Raw genomic sequence first — 15,828 nt, 5'->3', positions numbered from 1 at the left:
TCACTGATTCAGTCCAAGCCATAAAAAGTGTAACTAACAATGACCACAGAAAAGATTTTATCACTCTTTTCGGCGTTTCTTAGTAAGCTTTTGAATCTTGAATTTCTACTTTTGTGTTCCACGGATGACAGACAGCCAACATTAGGGTGGGTAAATGAGACTATTCATTTTGGGAACTATTTCTAATTATTAATTCAATGTATTTATAAAAGCCATTTCTAATCCTATTGCTAGCAGCAGACCTGATCTATTCGGAGAAATAGCAGGTATTGGGTCACGTAGTAATGTTTTATCAGACTGACCGCAAACAGAATTTGTTTGTTCTCTGTCTTTGCCTTGTCAAATAGAAACTTGTTTGTCTTTGTGGTTCATCAGTGTCGCAAGAGCGGATTTGTTAAAGTAACAGACAGTATAATGAGCGGGGAGGAGAGGAAGGAGCTGCAGTCTCTCAAACAAACAAACGAGCTCCGGATCGAAATCTTTTCGCAAGTGACAAAATTATTATTTTGTCAAACGAATACTTATGTGATCTGTACCATGAGTCAAATAATAGGCCTTATGCAACATTTAGGCTACAATTAAAATTTTAAGTTGTTTATTTTATTAATCTTTCTGAAATGTTGATGTGAAGAAAATGTTAAACTTGCTGAAAGGGTTGACATTATGACCCGTTAAACCCATACTGCATATTTTGGTGGCTGATTATTTTTGGAAGTGAAATCTGATTTATAATGTGGACGCGATCTACACTCCAGTTTCTCCTCGGTGTATTAGCTGCGATTGAAGTTCAGCCTGCCCCAGAAGACCTGTGTCCTCGACAAGGTAATTAACCATTTCATTTCAAAACACAACCGAGAAGTATTCATTTGGATGAATTTGTGTGAATAACCTAAATCAGTTATTCTTGGCCTGTATTGTATATTTTGACTTTAAAAAAACATAATTATATCTCTTTCATGGTATTGTTAGGATGTAGTCAGAGTGGTTAATGATAAGCGCTTGTGGTTAAGAATAGCCCAATATTTATAGAAATTCCTTTAGTATTTTAACAACTTTTATCACGGGACCTTTCTTTGGTACAAGAAAAAGGTCACATTTAAACCATATTGGAAACTTTTTACCTCACATTAATAATTTTTTGTTCAGATTTAATCTTAAAATGTGAATAAAACATATTAGAAATGTGAATGATCACGTTTTAAAATATTTTGAATCCAAAAAAAAGAGTAAAAATAATAATATAAATGATAATATATATAATTATTGTTTGAAAATGATGAGAGGCGGACAGTAACTTAGTACATTTACTTGAGTATTGTACTGAGGTACACTTTTTGAGTATCTGTACTTTACTTGAGTACTTGACTTTTTCCGGAAACTTATGACTTTAACTTCACTACATTTTAAAGATTTTTTTTTACTTTTCACTCCACTACATTTCTATCAAGGTCCTCAAAGTAAAAAGTTATGTAGCAGCTTTGAAAGTCAGTGGGTGATTTGTTTTCTTCTCTGAAACGTGACTTTTTTATTTTTCAGAACGTTTATCAGTAATCACTCTTGTAGGGCTACATGAAGTGATTTCCCAGCATTTTTTGAACACTAACCAGTTGCAAATGTGATATTTATTTACAATTCAATAATAGGAAGGTAATATTGTGGTATATATTAGACACAATATTGTCTGATTTTGCTAAATTGTGTATGTGAAAATATTACCTATAAAGCCACAGAAGAACTGTTGTGTGTCTCCTAATAAAACACAGTATAGGTGTTGGACTGCACAGACAGTTCTGTGTGTGACATCAAAGTACTGTAAGATCGATTAGACAGCTTTTTTAACATTTTAATTTTGATGTCAAATAAGTCTTGCTGTTTTGCTTTTTTATTAAAGCCGTGTTGATGTTGAAAAGTTTTACAGCTACAGTTGTGTTTCTGGTTTTTAAAGCAGGTTTGATTTTTTTTTCATTCTTCCTTATCATTCTGTATTTACAGCAATTTGACTGTCCACTGTGTTCAAATGGGAATGAATGGCTACACACAGATGTGTGCACACACTGCCAGAGCCGTGTGAGATCACTACCATCCTGCTTTTGTGGGAGTGGGTGCTAAATAATCATTATTATTTTTATTTCCCCTTGATAGGTTTTCTTGGTTCTACAAGCTAGTCAGTGTATTCAGTAGGTGTAATGTATTGTAAGTTGCTTCAGAGGTTTTGCAAGTATTACGTACAGCAATAATAAAACAGTGCATTGTCATAAAATAAGAAATTTACTTTTGGTACTTAAGTACTTTTAAAAGCAAGTACTTCTGTAGTTGTATTTAAGTAAAAATCTGTCTTTACAACTTTTACTTGTAATGGAGTCATATTTGACCAGCAGTACTTTCACTTAAGTAATGGAGTTGTGTATTTTGTCCACCTCTGAAAATGATTATCGTTTTTTTTTCAAAAACTATTAAAAAAAGTAAGAACATATAAGAATGTGATGTGTGGAGAGAAAAGATGAATGTAAATTTTTATTTTGTATAATTTGCAATCAAGTTATAATTACAACAATTGTGTATTTAACTTTGTATATTTCAGATACATTAAATGCTAACTATGTTATTATTGCAAAACAAAGGAGACCTTTTTAAGTACAAAAATATTAACATTTCATTCCCACCAAAAAAAACAAAAAAAAAACATTCTCAAACACAATATAATTTAAGATGTGGTGGAAATGACTGTAACATTCAGAGAGAGATAAAAAAAAATGACATGTAGGCTATGTCTACTCTTGGGCATTGTTAGTGGGCAAATCAAATAATTTATTTCCTACAGTCCTGAGAGCCAAAAGTGTGCATAAATGAAGTAACACTCACACTTGGTATACATAGAAAATCATCTATGAATATGATGAGGATTTCCTTGGTAATGTTATAGCAAATGTTTGCGTATGACACATAAAAATGAGGCGGATTTTATAGGCTCTCAGTAATACTTAATTGTTTCAAAGTGTCATGAACTTGGAGAAAAAAAAAAAGTTAGGTCCTTTTATAATCATTATGCTGTTGTATTGCCTGTAAATCATGTCCAATGGTTCAGCATACTTACAATGACAGAAAGAATGAGTGATTGTGGGGAAGAATCTGGGGGATTTTAATAAAAGGAAGAGGAAGTAAAAGTACCACTTTGCTGCATAAATTTGTTCCATATTTAACCGACGCAATGAACTGTGGGTATAATGTACTGTAGAGACAAGTATATACGAGACATAAACAAAAAAACTGTGATTAATTATACATACAACTGTTTTGATTCTTCTTCAGACCCCCTTCCCGGCGTGTTGGTCTTGAAGTTAGGAAGCAATGCTGTGTTTGGCTGCAGAGGTGATATCACTGTGGACGGTGTGGCGTTGGCTTCGGCCAGTGTCATGAATAAAAAATACAGAAACAAGCAGAGAGAAGACATCACTGTCAGCTCGGCGTCCCAAAAAGGATATGCTAATGCTACACAACTAACCAGTATGAAGGGAAATGCGACAACTGGGACATACCAAAAGACTGATTCTGCTATGTATACCAAAGCTAAAGGGGACACAACGGTAACCGTTAAAACACCTGTAACCATAAGAAAGGAACAAGTTACTTCTAGACGTGTTGTGCGTGCTGTTACTCAAACTACTGGACAGGAGGAAGAGGTCTCTGGTATCACCATGGGAACAGATTTTGAGCAAGAGGATTATGAAGACTATGATTATGAAGAGGAACGGTCCAGGGTGACAAGAGGCATTAAAAAGCGAACACGCTGGACTCTCAATGGACGACAGGTGCATGCTGGAGTGGAAAGGGGAGGGATTTTAAGACGGCCTCATCTCAGCTGGGCAGATGCTGGGAATTACAGCTGCTACAGAGGAGAGAGACTCATTTCCACAGTCAGAATCAGCGTAGGGGGTAAGGACCTTCTTTCGCACTCATTTTGATAAGTGGTTTACAAGAAATTCACATCCTATTTTCACAGTTCCCCCAGAGAGACCCACTGTCTACTGCTACAGGAAGTTTCACACAAGTAAAGTCCGCTGTGATTGGACATCCAAAAAGCCAATAACCCCACGGCCACTGTGTTACCTACTTCTTATTAGAGGGTGAGTTTGTGTTTGTGTATGTGTAAGACATAATGAATTGATTTAGCTGCAAGCAGCACTCTATGAATAAATGGTTCACTGACTCATACCTTCCCAACTGGTATGCTTATATTTACCTATATTAAATATAAATAATAATAATAATAATAATGAATTTAATTTAATAATGAGCTTATTAATTTAATTATTTATATATGAAAAAATATATATTAAAATATTTGTTGTTTGTTTTTAGATTACAAAATGTGTATATTGAAATGTGTATATTGAAATGATGTGTATATTGAAAAAAAAAAAAAAATTATATATATTATTACATATTTTAAAATAATATTTATATTTTATAAACCGGTAAAATTATTATTATTTTTCTATATTTATTATTTATTTATAAAATAAAGATGATTAGTATGTCAAAATGAAAAAAAAAAAATCTACTTTTTGAATAAGATACAAAATAACATTTGGAACCGAATGCGACTGAATTGTGACTGAATTTTTTTTTGTTTTTCTTTAAATATCTGATCTCTCATTTGCACTTCTCTTCTTCTCTCTCTACAAAGATTGTTTGGCAATGCCACTCATGTGCCTTGTTCATTCTCCCGCTCCCACTGTTTGTGTGCTTTTCACGTGGAGGAGGGTGACAGAGCTCTCCATACTGCAAAACTTTGTGTGTCTAACACAGCAGGCAGTGCCATGAGCCCTAACCTCAGCTTCAAGCTGCACGACATCAGTGAGTGCTTGTGTTTTTCTGTTCTGTGGGATGTTGATTAGTCACACTTTTAGTGCACCACCAATGTGCTTGTGAAACAAAAATCTTTTTCTGTGTAGTTAAGCCAGACCCTCCGAGCCGAGTGGGGATGAGGGCAGTTGAGGGCCAGAAGCATATGCTTAAAGTATCCTGGTCTTATCCCAGATCCTGGAAGAATGACTTCTATGCCTTGCATTTCCAGCTGAGATACCGACCACAACTCAAAGAGCAGGTAAAGTGAGAAGGCTTTTATGTATAAATCTTGAAAAGCCACAGCTTGGGTTATGTGTAGAGTCTGTGGCTGTATTTATGTGTGTTTGTATGTGTATTTAGTACCAGCCAGTGCTGATAGATTACAAGACGGACAAACAAATGTCCTGGATGATTTATGATGCTCTGCCACACACTCAGTATGAAGTGCAGGTCCGGGCCAAGGATGAGTTTGATGGCCTCTGGAGTGACTGGACTGACACCATCTATGCAATCACTTGGACGGGTAACAAAATACATGCTATTTTTTATTTCTTGTTTTAATCTATCTAAATATTGTGCTACTATATAGAAATTAGGCCAGTTTTGGGGTATTGTGTGTATTTGGCACATACATGTATTACTGGTTTTAAGAGAGCAAAGATCAGTGTTCATCAGATAAGAGGCTCTAAACAGATCATGTCCAGATTCTGTGCTTTACTGGGAGTCTATGAGAACATCATTTACACTGTTTGCATTGGGAAAAGCGTCTGATTGTCTGTTGGACATTGAGCTTTCAGTCAGTTGGACAAGCTGTGTAAAAGGACAGGGCTTTGCAACAAACATCCAAAATTGCGACTAGACTAACAGTGGTTGAGATTAAAAGCCACACAAATTGCTCAGAAATAGAGACCCATTTAATTGAAGCTTTTCACATCACGTTAAATTTAGTGTTTCAAATTACCTATTAGTATTCGTAAATATCAAAGAATACAATTTCAATGTTTAGTAGTAGCTTTTTCCGTTCAACAATCAACAACATAGACAATCACATACCAACACAACCGACAACACTACATGTGTACATGTATTTAACAAAATAATAATAAATCATAAAAACAAGACTTTTGCATCAATTCAACCAAATCAAGTTATAACTGTTTTTGAAGAAAAACATCAGAAGACAAGGAAATACTGTTGCGCTCAGATGAAGGCTAATGGTAAGTCCAGGTGCGTGGAAACCAATAAAGTATAGAAGAGACTGTAGATGGTTCGCACTCTGAAAAACTAGACAAAGTCTTTTACAAAAAGAATCAAATATTTTAATAGAGCAAGAGCAGACGTTTCAGCCATCCAGCTATTCTCAATGCTCATAATGAATCAACACCAGACATGCAGTCAATTAGTACTCAGTAGGTAATCAGGGAACAAGTAACATGTGCAATGGGAGGGGCTTCAGCCCAGACCCAGAGAGCAGATAGAAACACAATCTCTTTTATAGAAAAGTTAACAATGTTTATCTCTTAAAAAGGAAATATTTACAGAAAACATGAATAGTTTATCTCTTCATTCATCCCTTTCGGGAAAAGACTGTTGAGTTCAAAAATCCAAAAAGATTCTCTCTGTAGCAGTTTTTTATCTAAATCACCACCTCTCCTTTTAGGCAAAACTCTTTCAATGCCCAGGAATTTCAGGTCAGAAATTGCATGCTTAGCTAGTTGAAAATGTTGGGAAACAGACGAAGTTGCATCACATCTACCAATTGCACTCAAATGTTCCAAAATTCTCGTTCGTAAAGCCCTGATGGTTTTGCCTACATACAACAAAGGGCAAGGGCAGATCAAAATGTACACCACGTGGGTCGATTTACATGTAATCAATTGCTTGATTTTATATATCTTACGTGTGTGCGGATGTGTGAAAGACTGGAGTTTAAGATAATGTGAACAAGAAGTGCATCTTTTGCATGGGAAATTACCCTGGGCATTAGAAAGAGTACTAGAGGGAGGCGTGGCAATATCAGCATGGACCAGCCTATCTCTAAGGTTTGGGCTTCTAGAAAAGACACAAGAGGCAAATTTTGAAAAAGCCCATTCAGTTGATGATCACTTTTAATTATATGCCAATGAGAATTAACAATATTTCTAATTTCTCTGCTCAAAGGACTATAGGTCAGTTTTAGAATGCAGCGGTTCTCATTTTGTTTGGAAACCACATTGGACGAATGTGTACCAGAGGCACGTACTTTGTTTAGTGCTGTATCAAGCCAACTGTTGGGATATCCCCTAGAGTTAAAATCTCTGTATAGAAGTCTTGCTTTTACCTCAAAGTCATTTTTGTCAGAGCAGATACGATGCAATCTGGTGAACTGACTGAAAGGCAGACCACGTTTCAGAGATGTAGGGTGAGCACTTGTGGCATAAAGTAAGCTGTTTTTCTCTGTGTCTTTCCTATATAAAGAAGAAACAATATGTCCATCAATAACAGAAATACAGGTGTCTAAAAAGTTCACACTAGTGGCACTCACTGTATAGGTGTACTTAATAGAAGGTCTTAAGCAATTCATGTATAAGACAAAAAGTTCAAATTCAGATAAAGAACCATGAAAAATCACAAAACAGTCATCAATGTATCTCTTGAACAAAATTATCTTCTCCAAGAAAGGATTGTTATTGAACACATACTGTTCTTCCAAAAAACCAAGGTATAGATTGGCATAGTCAGGGGCCATAGTGGCACCCATAGCTGTGCCACTGATCTGAAGGTAATATTGATGTTCAAACAAGAAATAGTTTTTAGTAAGCACTAATTCAGACATATCTACAATTAATTTAGTAGGTAGACCATCATCATTAGTCCGAAGATCAAGAAAATACTTTAAGGCAGTCAAACCATCAGTGTGAGGAATGTTAGTATACAAAGAAGTTACATCCATAGTAGCAAGCAAAACATCCTGACCTAGATGACCAATCTGAGACAGACATTTAAGAAAGTCAGATGTGTCCTTGAGATAACTAGGAAGTAAAGTAACCAAAGGTCTGAGAATAAAGTCTACATAGTTTGAAGAAAAACATAAAATCAAACGCTGAGTCAGACCCATGTTAATTTGGTCTCATCTTTTCCAGACTCAAGAATTGTAACACATAATAGCCCTTCACTGTTTTATTAGTAGCTTTTAGGACCAAACAAACAGACAAATATATGACTACATATAGAATTGTTGTTTTGTTTACTAGTATAAAATATTCATGAACAAGACAAAATACACTTTACATCTTTACACAGGCTGCTCAAAACTGTAAAAAGCCAGATTAAATTATGCCTGCTCTGACCAACTTCAGCCCCTATTATCAAAGTGTACAGTCATTATTACTGTGTAAATGCATTCATGCCACATCCAAGCAGCATTGACAGTCTGTGTAAAGACACAATTAGAATTTTTTGAAAATGCCTTTTAATTTTACACAGCTTTGCTGTAGATTATCAAAACAACAATTTTAAGGTTGTGACAGTCATTTATATTCACCCTAAAAAAATGTTTTGAACATTGGCACGTTTGTTTGCATTTCTTTGTAGCTCCTGAGACGACTACTACCTCTGAGATCATTACTTCGGTGAGTTCATTCAACAAAATATAATACACAAACACACTGACATATCTCTACATGCTTTTTATTGTACCCGTTTAGACATATACACACTGATTAAAATATTTAAACCTTTGTTTATTATTTATTCCATTGTCATTCAGGAGCCCATTGAGATGTTTCCTGAAGGTTCAGGAGGATCTGGAGAAGACCCTGGTGTAGGTGAGTCTGAACAAGAAAACAGGGGTAACTCGTCTCATTGTTCTCTTTCAGGTACTGTTACTCACACATCTGCTAATTCTATAATGAAAGCAGACAGGAAATTAATGTGGCACCTTACTGGAAAGTCAAAACAGGAAATGGTCACCATAACATGTCTGGAGTTTAACAATGTCCTGTAATTTCCACACGTTTCAGCATTCCGTGACATTTCACCTCTGTCTTCATTTACTCTTTGTTTCTTTCAGTGGCAATAGATGGAGCTGATGATATTGAATATGCTACAGTGTGGCTGTATGTGTCATGTGTTTTTGGACTGTGTTTTCTTGTATTCTTCACCATGCTCACAGTCTGTTTACTCAGGTAAAACTTTGTTTTCCATCTTTTATATCTATTTAGTGATTTCTCAGCTCAGAAAATGCCTGTCTTTTAAGTTGTTCAAAGTCTGTTTCTTTGTTTTTTCCATTCACTCCTCATATTTACCCCCGTTTACTTTGTGTTCTTATAGGAATAGGCTGCATTTCATGTCTAGAATTGAAAAACAGACTTTGCCCTTTGCATTCTTCCTTCATTCCCCTCGACCTCTTCCTACTCCTGTTCCCTCTGAGCTGCTTCCAGAGGAGGGAAAGTCACTGATGTCTCCTCCCAAACGTAGCCAGCAAGACTTCCTTCCTGTTCAGCAAGAGCTGCAGGGCATTCATCTGCATAACAAGGATTATTTCTACTATGGAGCCAGAATGATGACTTTAAAATTTGGCATCAAAGATTAAAATTGGCATTGAAAACAAAAGCAGAACTGAAAAAGGAAACATTGGCATTGAAACATTTGTATTGAAACCAGTTGTATTGGCATTGAAACAAGTATTGGCACTGAAAAAAGAAAATAATTAAAATCTTACAATCTTATTCTTTCATTTTATTGGGATTTATTTGTATTTTTCAATGGCAATCTTCAGATTTTTTCTTCAGGTCACTCTTTTTCAGTGACAGATTTTTTTTACAATGTCAGTTTTTTTCACTGTCACTGATTTCAGTTTCAACTTTCTGTCACTGTTTTGGTGTGGAGAGGGATGGGTCTGAGGGGAGGGGTAAGTAGAGCGTAATTTGCATATAATTTGCATGTCGGCATAATGAAGAAGTAGGCCTACATCACTTTACTGGAACCCGCCGTCAGCTCTGAAGCTTCTGGCATGGTGGCGTGACGAAAATGTCTAGTTTACCGGTGTTCTGAAATATTCGGTGTCTGAGATTTTCGGTGACGCTGGGCGGAGCTTATATGAATATTCACGAGTTTGCTGTTTCGCGTTAAAGCGCCACTGATAATATTGACTGTTTTCAGAATAAGAAATGCTTCAAAGTGTGATGAAGTTCAGCAGGTATTCAGGCTACTGTTAATTTAGGCACAATAGTTTGTAGATTGTATCGTATATTATGTTTAATTATTACAGCTATTAATTTGTTGATGTGCCTGAGGATACACTCCAACTTACTGAACCAACAAACATTTGTGTTTAAGTACCTAATTTATTTTGACAATCTTTAAAACTGTTGATAACTGATATAAATGTATCTTTGCTGTTGTTGGCATAATAAAGTTTCAGTTGTGATCATTCTGTGATGTTTCTTATTGTAGCTTATATAACATCAACACAACTTTAGTAATAAATTCATGTTTTTGTAATATATTTAAATTGTAATATAAACATTCTTAACATAATGTTCCAAATGGTTAGAAACATGGTGTGATGATAAAAGATAAAGTCATTATGTGGCTATTTAGCATTTATGAGTACAATAAAGACAGCAGGTTATTTTGGTTCTAGTTTTAATCGCAAATGTGTGTATAGAAAAGACAATATATCGCCGATATATCACATTTTCTAGATGACAGAGACCAGTGATGCACAATTACATGTAATGACCAATTATATATAAGACTCATTTATTAGATTTTGCGCTGTTGTGTTGAAGATGGATGAGGCTAAATTCAAAGCACTGACAGACTTTAAAAGATTTGGAAAGAATAATATAAGTTTATATTTCTAAGAAGGGCTAAAAGCTTCATTTTTGAAAGTAAGTAATGTAAAATGTACACCTGGATTTAGTGGCTTCACTGGTTGTTTATAATTATTTTTATACTTTTTAGATGAAGCTTTGTATTATATTAAAAAAGAAGGTACTTTGGCAAAAGTGGTCAGCACGAAAAAAAGGGCCCAAGAAATTTTTGAAGAGCTCCACAGCAGCCCAATAAGTGCTCACTGTGGCATTCAAAAAACCCTGGATGCCATAAACAAGCGCTTTTATTGGCCTGGTATGTCTGTGGACATAAAAAAAATGGGTGAGTTTAATATGTGAATCCTTCGTCATGTTTTCATACATCTATTATTCCATCAAAACTGATTTTGATAATATATTTTAGGTCAAACACTGTGCTGCTTGTCAAAAAAAGCAATGTTCTCTGAAGAACCCAACAGAATATACCCCTATCGTGGTAATTCATATTTTTATGAAAAACACAAGGAATATTTTTGTTACAGCAATTTTATATAGTAAACATGAATGTTAATTAGGTGGCACAGCCTTGGGATATTGTGGGGATGGATTTAGTGGGAAAGCTCACACCAACGAAAGAAGGCTACCAGGATATCTGTGTGATGGTAGATTACTTCACAAAGTGGTGTGAGGCTTTCCCACTGAAAACCAAATGCGCAGAGGACATAGTTAAAACAGCCTGCATAGTTAAATTGTTCTACAAATTTGGTGCCCCTAAAAGACTCCTAACAGATCAAGGCACTGAATTTGTAAATAAGGTTAGTGCTTTACTTTTTATTTGTCTTTTATTCCATTAATTGTTCTTCCAAATAAGTAAATAACTGATTCTTACTACTTATTTGTCAATGAGATTTGTGTTGATCTGTACACAGATCAATCTGGGTGTGTGCCAAACTCTGGGCATTAAGAGAAATCTATGTGCGCCATACCATCCACAAACAAATGGACTGGTTGAGAAACTCAATGGCACAATTCAGAGGTAACACACTTACCTATATATACATTATATATATTATATACACTTAATATATATTATTATAATATATATAATAATATATTATATATATATATATAAAATATGAGACCATTTGTATATGGCAATATAATATTTTTTATTATTATTTTTTTTCCTTTTTACAGATGTTTAAGCAAGTTGGTAGATAATAGGCCAAGCTCATGGGCTGATTATTTGGAGGCCACGATGTTTGGTCTGCGAACAAAAAAGCAGATAACAACACAATTTTCCCCATTCTTTCTGCTATTTGGTCGTGAGGCTAGGTACCCATGTGAGGTACCAGATACCTATGAGGTAGGCCCTATAGTTAAATATTTGGACATTTTTCTATTATAGTATTTTTTTTCAATGTGTAATCGTGATTGTCCTCTTTACTGTAGATCAATGAAAGTGTGGAGGAAATGATTCCAGAGGAGTGCATTTCTGAATGCATTAAATTGCAGGACAGGTTGTACCACACTGTTCAGGAGAATATGGCACAGGTGCAAAAAAAAATAAGAAAGAGGAAACTGGATCAAGGAGAGGCTGTTGTCATGCAGGTTAGGGACAGAGTCCTGAGGCAAAACAAAAGTCAGCAGAGAAAGGGGGGTAAATTGGATCCTGATTCTTTGGCCCATACACTGTCATTAAAGTTGCCAAAAGCATAGACATTGTGGATGACCATGGAAAACTATTTCCCAGAGTTAACCTTGATCACCTGGTACACTTTTTAGAAGATCTTCCACCAAAAGCTCCCAAAGTCACCTCACCCATCACAACCACATCTTTCCCTGCCACAACTATTCCAGTCCCTCATACCACTAGGGCTGGGTATCGAGTTCGATACTTTTTAGGCACCGACCGAATTGCCTCGATACCACCGAGTATCGAAAAACGTCTTGTCGTTCGGTACCAAATTTCGATACCTAAGGGGTTAATCTCATCACCGTCAGTGAGCCAATAATCCTGCAGCACTAGGTGTGTTTGACTAGAAGCGGCACTGCGCTGATTGATCAGTGTTTGACCTCCGCGAGAGCGATTATAAAGCGTACGGAGCAGTCCGCTCTCTATATCGCGCGGTTTGTTTATTATACACAGACTTATTATACACAGACACATACTCGCGTGACGCTCGCGGTCATTTCAGCGTCTGCCGCCTCACTACATGAGGACATAAACACATGAACAACATCTCCAGACCTGCACTGAAAGTCACTTCATGAGCATTTTACCGTTTGATTCGAGTAAAACTAACGTCATATCACATACACACAGAACTGTAAAGGTATTCCAGGCAACCCGTCAAAATAAAAGTTCGGTTTAACTTGGAAGACTGCGGCAGAAATGTATTAATATTGTTCAGCGGACAGTACATACTGCTACTACTAGGCTCCTATTAAAATTAGTAATGATTTTTAGTAATGATCACACAACAGTTATTCCATGTTTTAATTTTAATAGTAACCCCCCTTTGTTTGCCAAAATAAATAAACTTTGATTTTCAATCATTTAAAGATAAATTAAATGAATGTACACAGAATTTCTGAGGAAAAAGAAAACATTTCATTAGGCTATTTTAAGAATAAATTTAAATAAACTAAGTTGTTTTTATGCATTCAAATAATTAGACACACCAGAATTTAATAACAATAAAACATATGGTGAAAGAAAATAAAACACCCACTTATGAAAGTGGATGAAGATTTAAAATTTCTTGAAGTCTTTAACAATCTAGAAATGATGATTCTGTCTGAGCTATGTGTTTTAAAATGAACATGCACTAATGTAAACGTAGACTAACAGATGTGTAAACTGAAAACTATTTGAACTTTATTAAAATAATTTATTTATTTATTGTGTTGGGTATATTTTGTTCCTTTGTGCAGTGGCTCAGGAGATGAGGCTTTGAGTCTGTATAAATATCAACAAGCTAAAAAAAATAGTTTTTTGAGATAATGTAATCTTATTAAAACTGATTTCATAAAACTGGTATCGAAAAAAGTATCGTTCAGGAACCGGTATCGAACTCAAGGTATCGGTATCGATATCGAAAATTTTTGAACGATACCCAGCCCTACATACCACCTGCTCTAGTGCCCCCAGCCTGCGTCCTCCTCTGGTGCCCCCCGTCCTGCGCCCTCCTCTGGTGCCTCCTGTCCTGCGCCCTCCTCTGGTGCCTCCTGTCCTGCGCCCTCCTCTGGTGCCCCCTGTCCTGCGCCCTCCTCAGCTGTGCCTTGCATTGGTTGTATGTATCCGCCTTTTAAAACCTTTAAAAATGTAAAGATAACAACATCCTTTTAATATTAGCGTTTGTTTTTTTTTTTTTTTTTACTATTTTCAGTATTACAAGACATCTGGGCAGGAAAAGTAGGAGGAAGACTGTGGAGCAAAATAGATCCATATAAAATATTTACCTGGGATCTTGAGCGCCTCCAACCTGGGGAGAAGCTTGAGAGTGAGGTGAGCAAGTCTTCACACAATTCCTAATAATTCTTCACTCATTTGGACTTCATCATAATGCTTTTTTTAAAGTGTGGAACTGACAAATGATTGAACCACTGTCTTGTGCAGGTTATCAATGCCTACCTCACTTGCATAGCAAGCAGGTATGCAGGAAAGGCATTTCTCATCGATTCATTTCAAATGACAAATCTGTGGAATGGAAAGCCCACTGAAATGAAGAAGGTAAACAAGCTTGCTTATTTTGATATGTTTATCGTAAATGTTCATGTTTCATCTGTAATTGTCTGTGTACCCATAGATGAATCTGCAGGTACAGTATATGATTTGCTGGTGGGCTCTGTAAACGAGGGTGACCACTGGACACTGCTGGTTTGTTTCACTCTATGATGTCTGTTGTTCTATTACACTATAAGAGAGTGGATTTTTCATTTAAGATTGAAAGTTAAATTCAATGTCTTGCCAGGCAATATATCCTCAGGAAGGAAAGATAATTTATTTAAACTCCTGTGGAGAAGGCAGCAGGAAAGTTGACCACTACCTTAAGGCTGTTAGGTGAGAAACTAAGAACCCTCATCAGATAATGGTTTATAAGTTGTATACAAATTGTTCTATCTTCAATAAAAGGGGATTCATGGACAAAAAGGGTTTCAAGGGTGCCACATGGAAGTGTGTCAAGTTACCTGATGTCCCTTCATGTGGGGTGTTTCTGTGTAAGGTAAGTAGCTGTAAATTGTTTTTATAATTGCATTATACTTGTCCTCCCCCCTCCCTTGTTTCTAGTTTGCAGAGGCACTTCTTCTGGGGGAGACTTGATCTTCTCATGCACAGACGCAAACATTGCACAGATGCGTGAAGACCTGGGTCTATTCCTTTTGAATGAATCAGGTTTTTCTTCGTTATATTAAAAAGGGATGATGTATTACATGTGATAAAGAATATAATGTCACCTTGAATACCTTCCACAGAACCTCTGGATAACTTGTGCCTGGCTTGTGGAGAACAATATCCCCACACACCAGAGAAGGTAGACACTTGGGTATGTTAGATTATTATTATTATTATTATATATAAACACTACAGTGTATTTTAAAGTAGCACTACCATATTCATTCATGTGTTGTAAATCTTTTATTGTTTAGATTGCATGTGACTCTTGCAACGGCTGGTACCACTGGGACTGCATAAACAGGCCAAGTTTGGAGGTACATTTTATTTGTCCGGGATGTCAAGGCCCTATTTAAAAGTGTTTTTTGTTTGTAACCCCCCCATCCCATTATGTCTTGTCCACATACACATTTGTACATAAAACTTAACACCAAATAATTTGATGTCTTTAATGTATTCAGCATTATAACTTAATTTCTTTATAGTAGTAACTGTGCAAATGAATATGTGGTATGTTACTTTAGCTACTTAAATCATGTGAAATGATTTTCGCTAAGTACTACAATCTGTTATTTACCAGCTGAACAAGCAAAACTAAATATTGCATCTGATCTTTATGCCACCTTAGATATTTGTATACAAGTTATCAAACAAAACTTTAAAAGACCCTGGAAAGGGTTTATAAAACATGTTAAAGGCATATCCCAATGACAGGCAGGCAAATTAATTGCTGTAATCATGAAATCAAACGTAACATATGCAATCTACAAACTATTGTGCTCA

General features: G+C 35.8%; 1 protein-coding gene across 1 annotated transcript; it reads left to right on the top strand.

The window, feature by feature from the left end:
• The first annotated feature begins 2 nt into the window (after positions 1-2).
• On the top strand, positions 3-10,261 carry LOC306877788 (interleukin-6 receptor subunit alpha-like). Its single transcript, XM_079429762.1, has 10 exons — positions 3-822; positions 3,310-3,933; positions 4,001-4,124; positions 4,688-4,857; positions 4,956-5,107; positions 5,209-5,371; positions 8,422-8,459; positions 8,597-8,654; positions 8,900-9,014; positions 9,160-10,261. The coding sequence occupies exons 1-10, from the start codon at positions 732-734 to the stop codon at positions 9,419-9,421; spliced, it is 1,797 nt and encodes a 598-aa protein (XP_079285888.1). The 5' UTR covers positions 3-731; the 3' UTR covers positions 9,422-10,261.
• The last annotated feature ends 5,567 nt before the right edge of the window (positions 10,262-15,828 follow it).

Source organism: Barbus barbus (assembly GCF_936440315.1).
Source record: "Barbus barbus genome assembly, chromosome: 12".
Classification (NCBI taxonomy): Eukaryota; Metazoa; Chordata; class Actinopteri; order Cypriniformes; family Cyprinidae; genus Barbus; species Barbus barbus.
The sequence above is the reverse complement of the archived record's forward strand: the minus strand, read 5'-3'. Positions and strand labels throughout refer to the sequence as shown.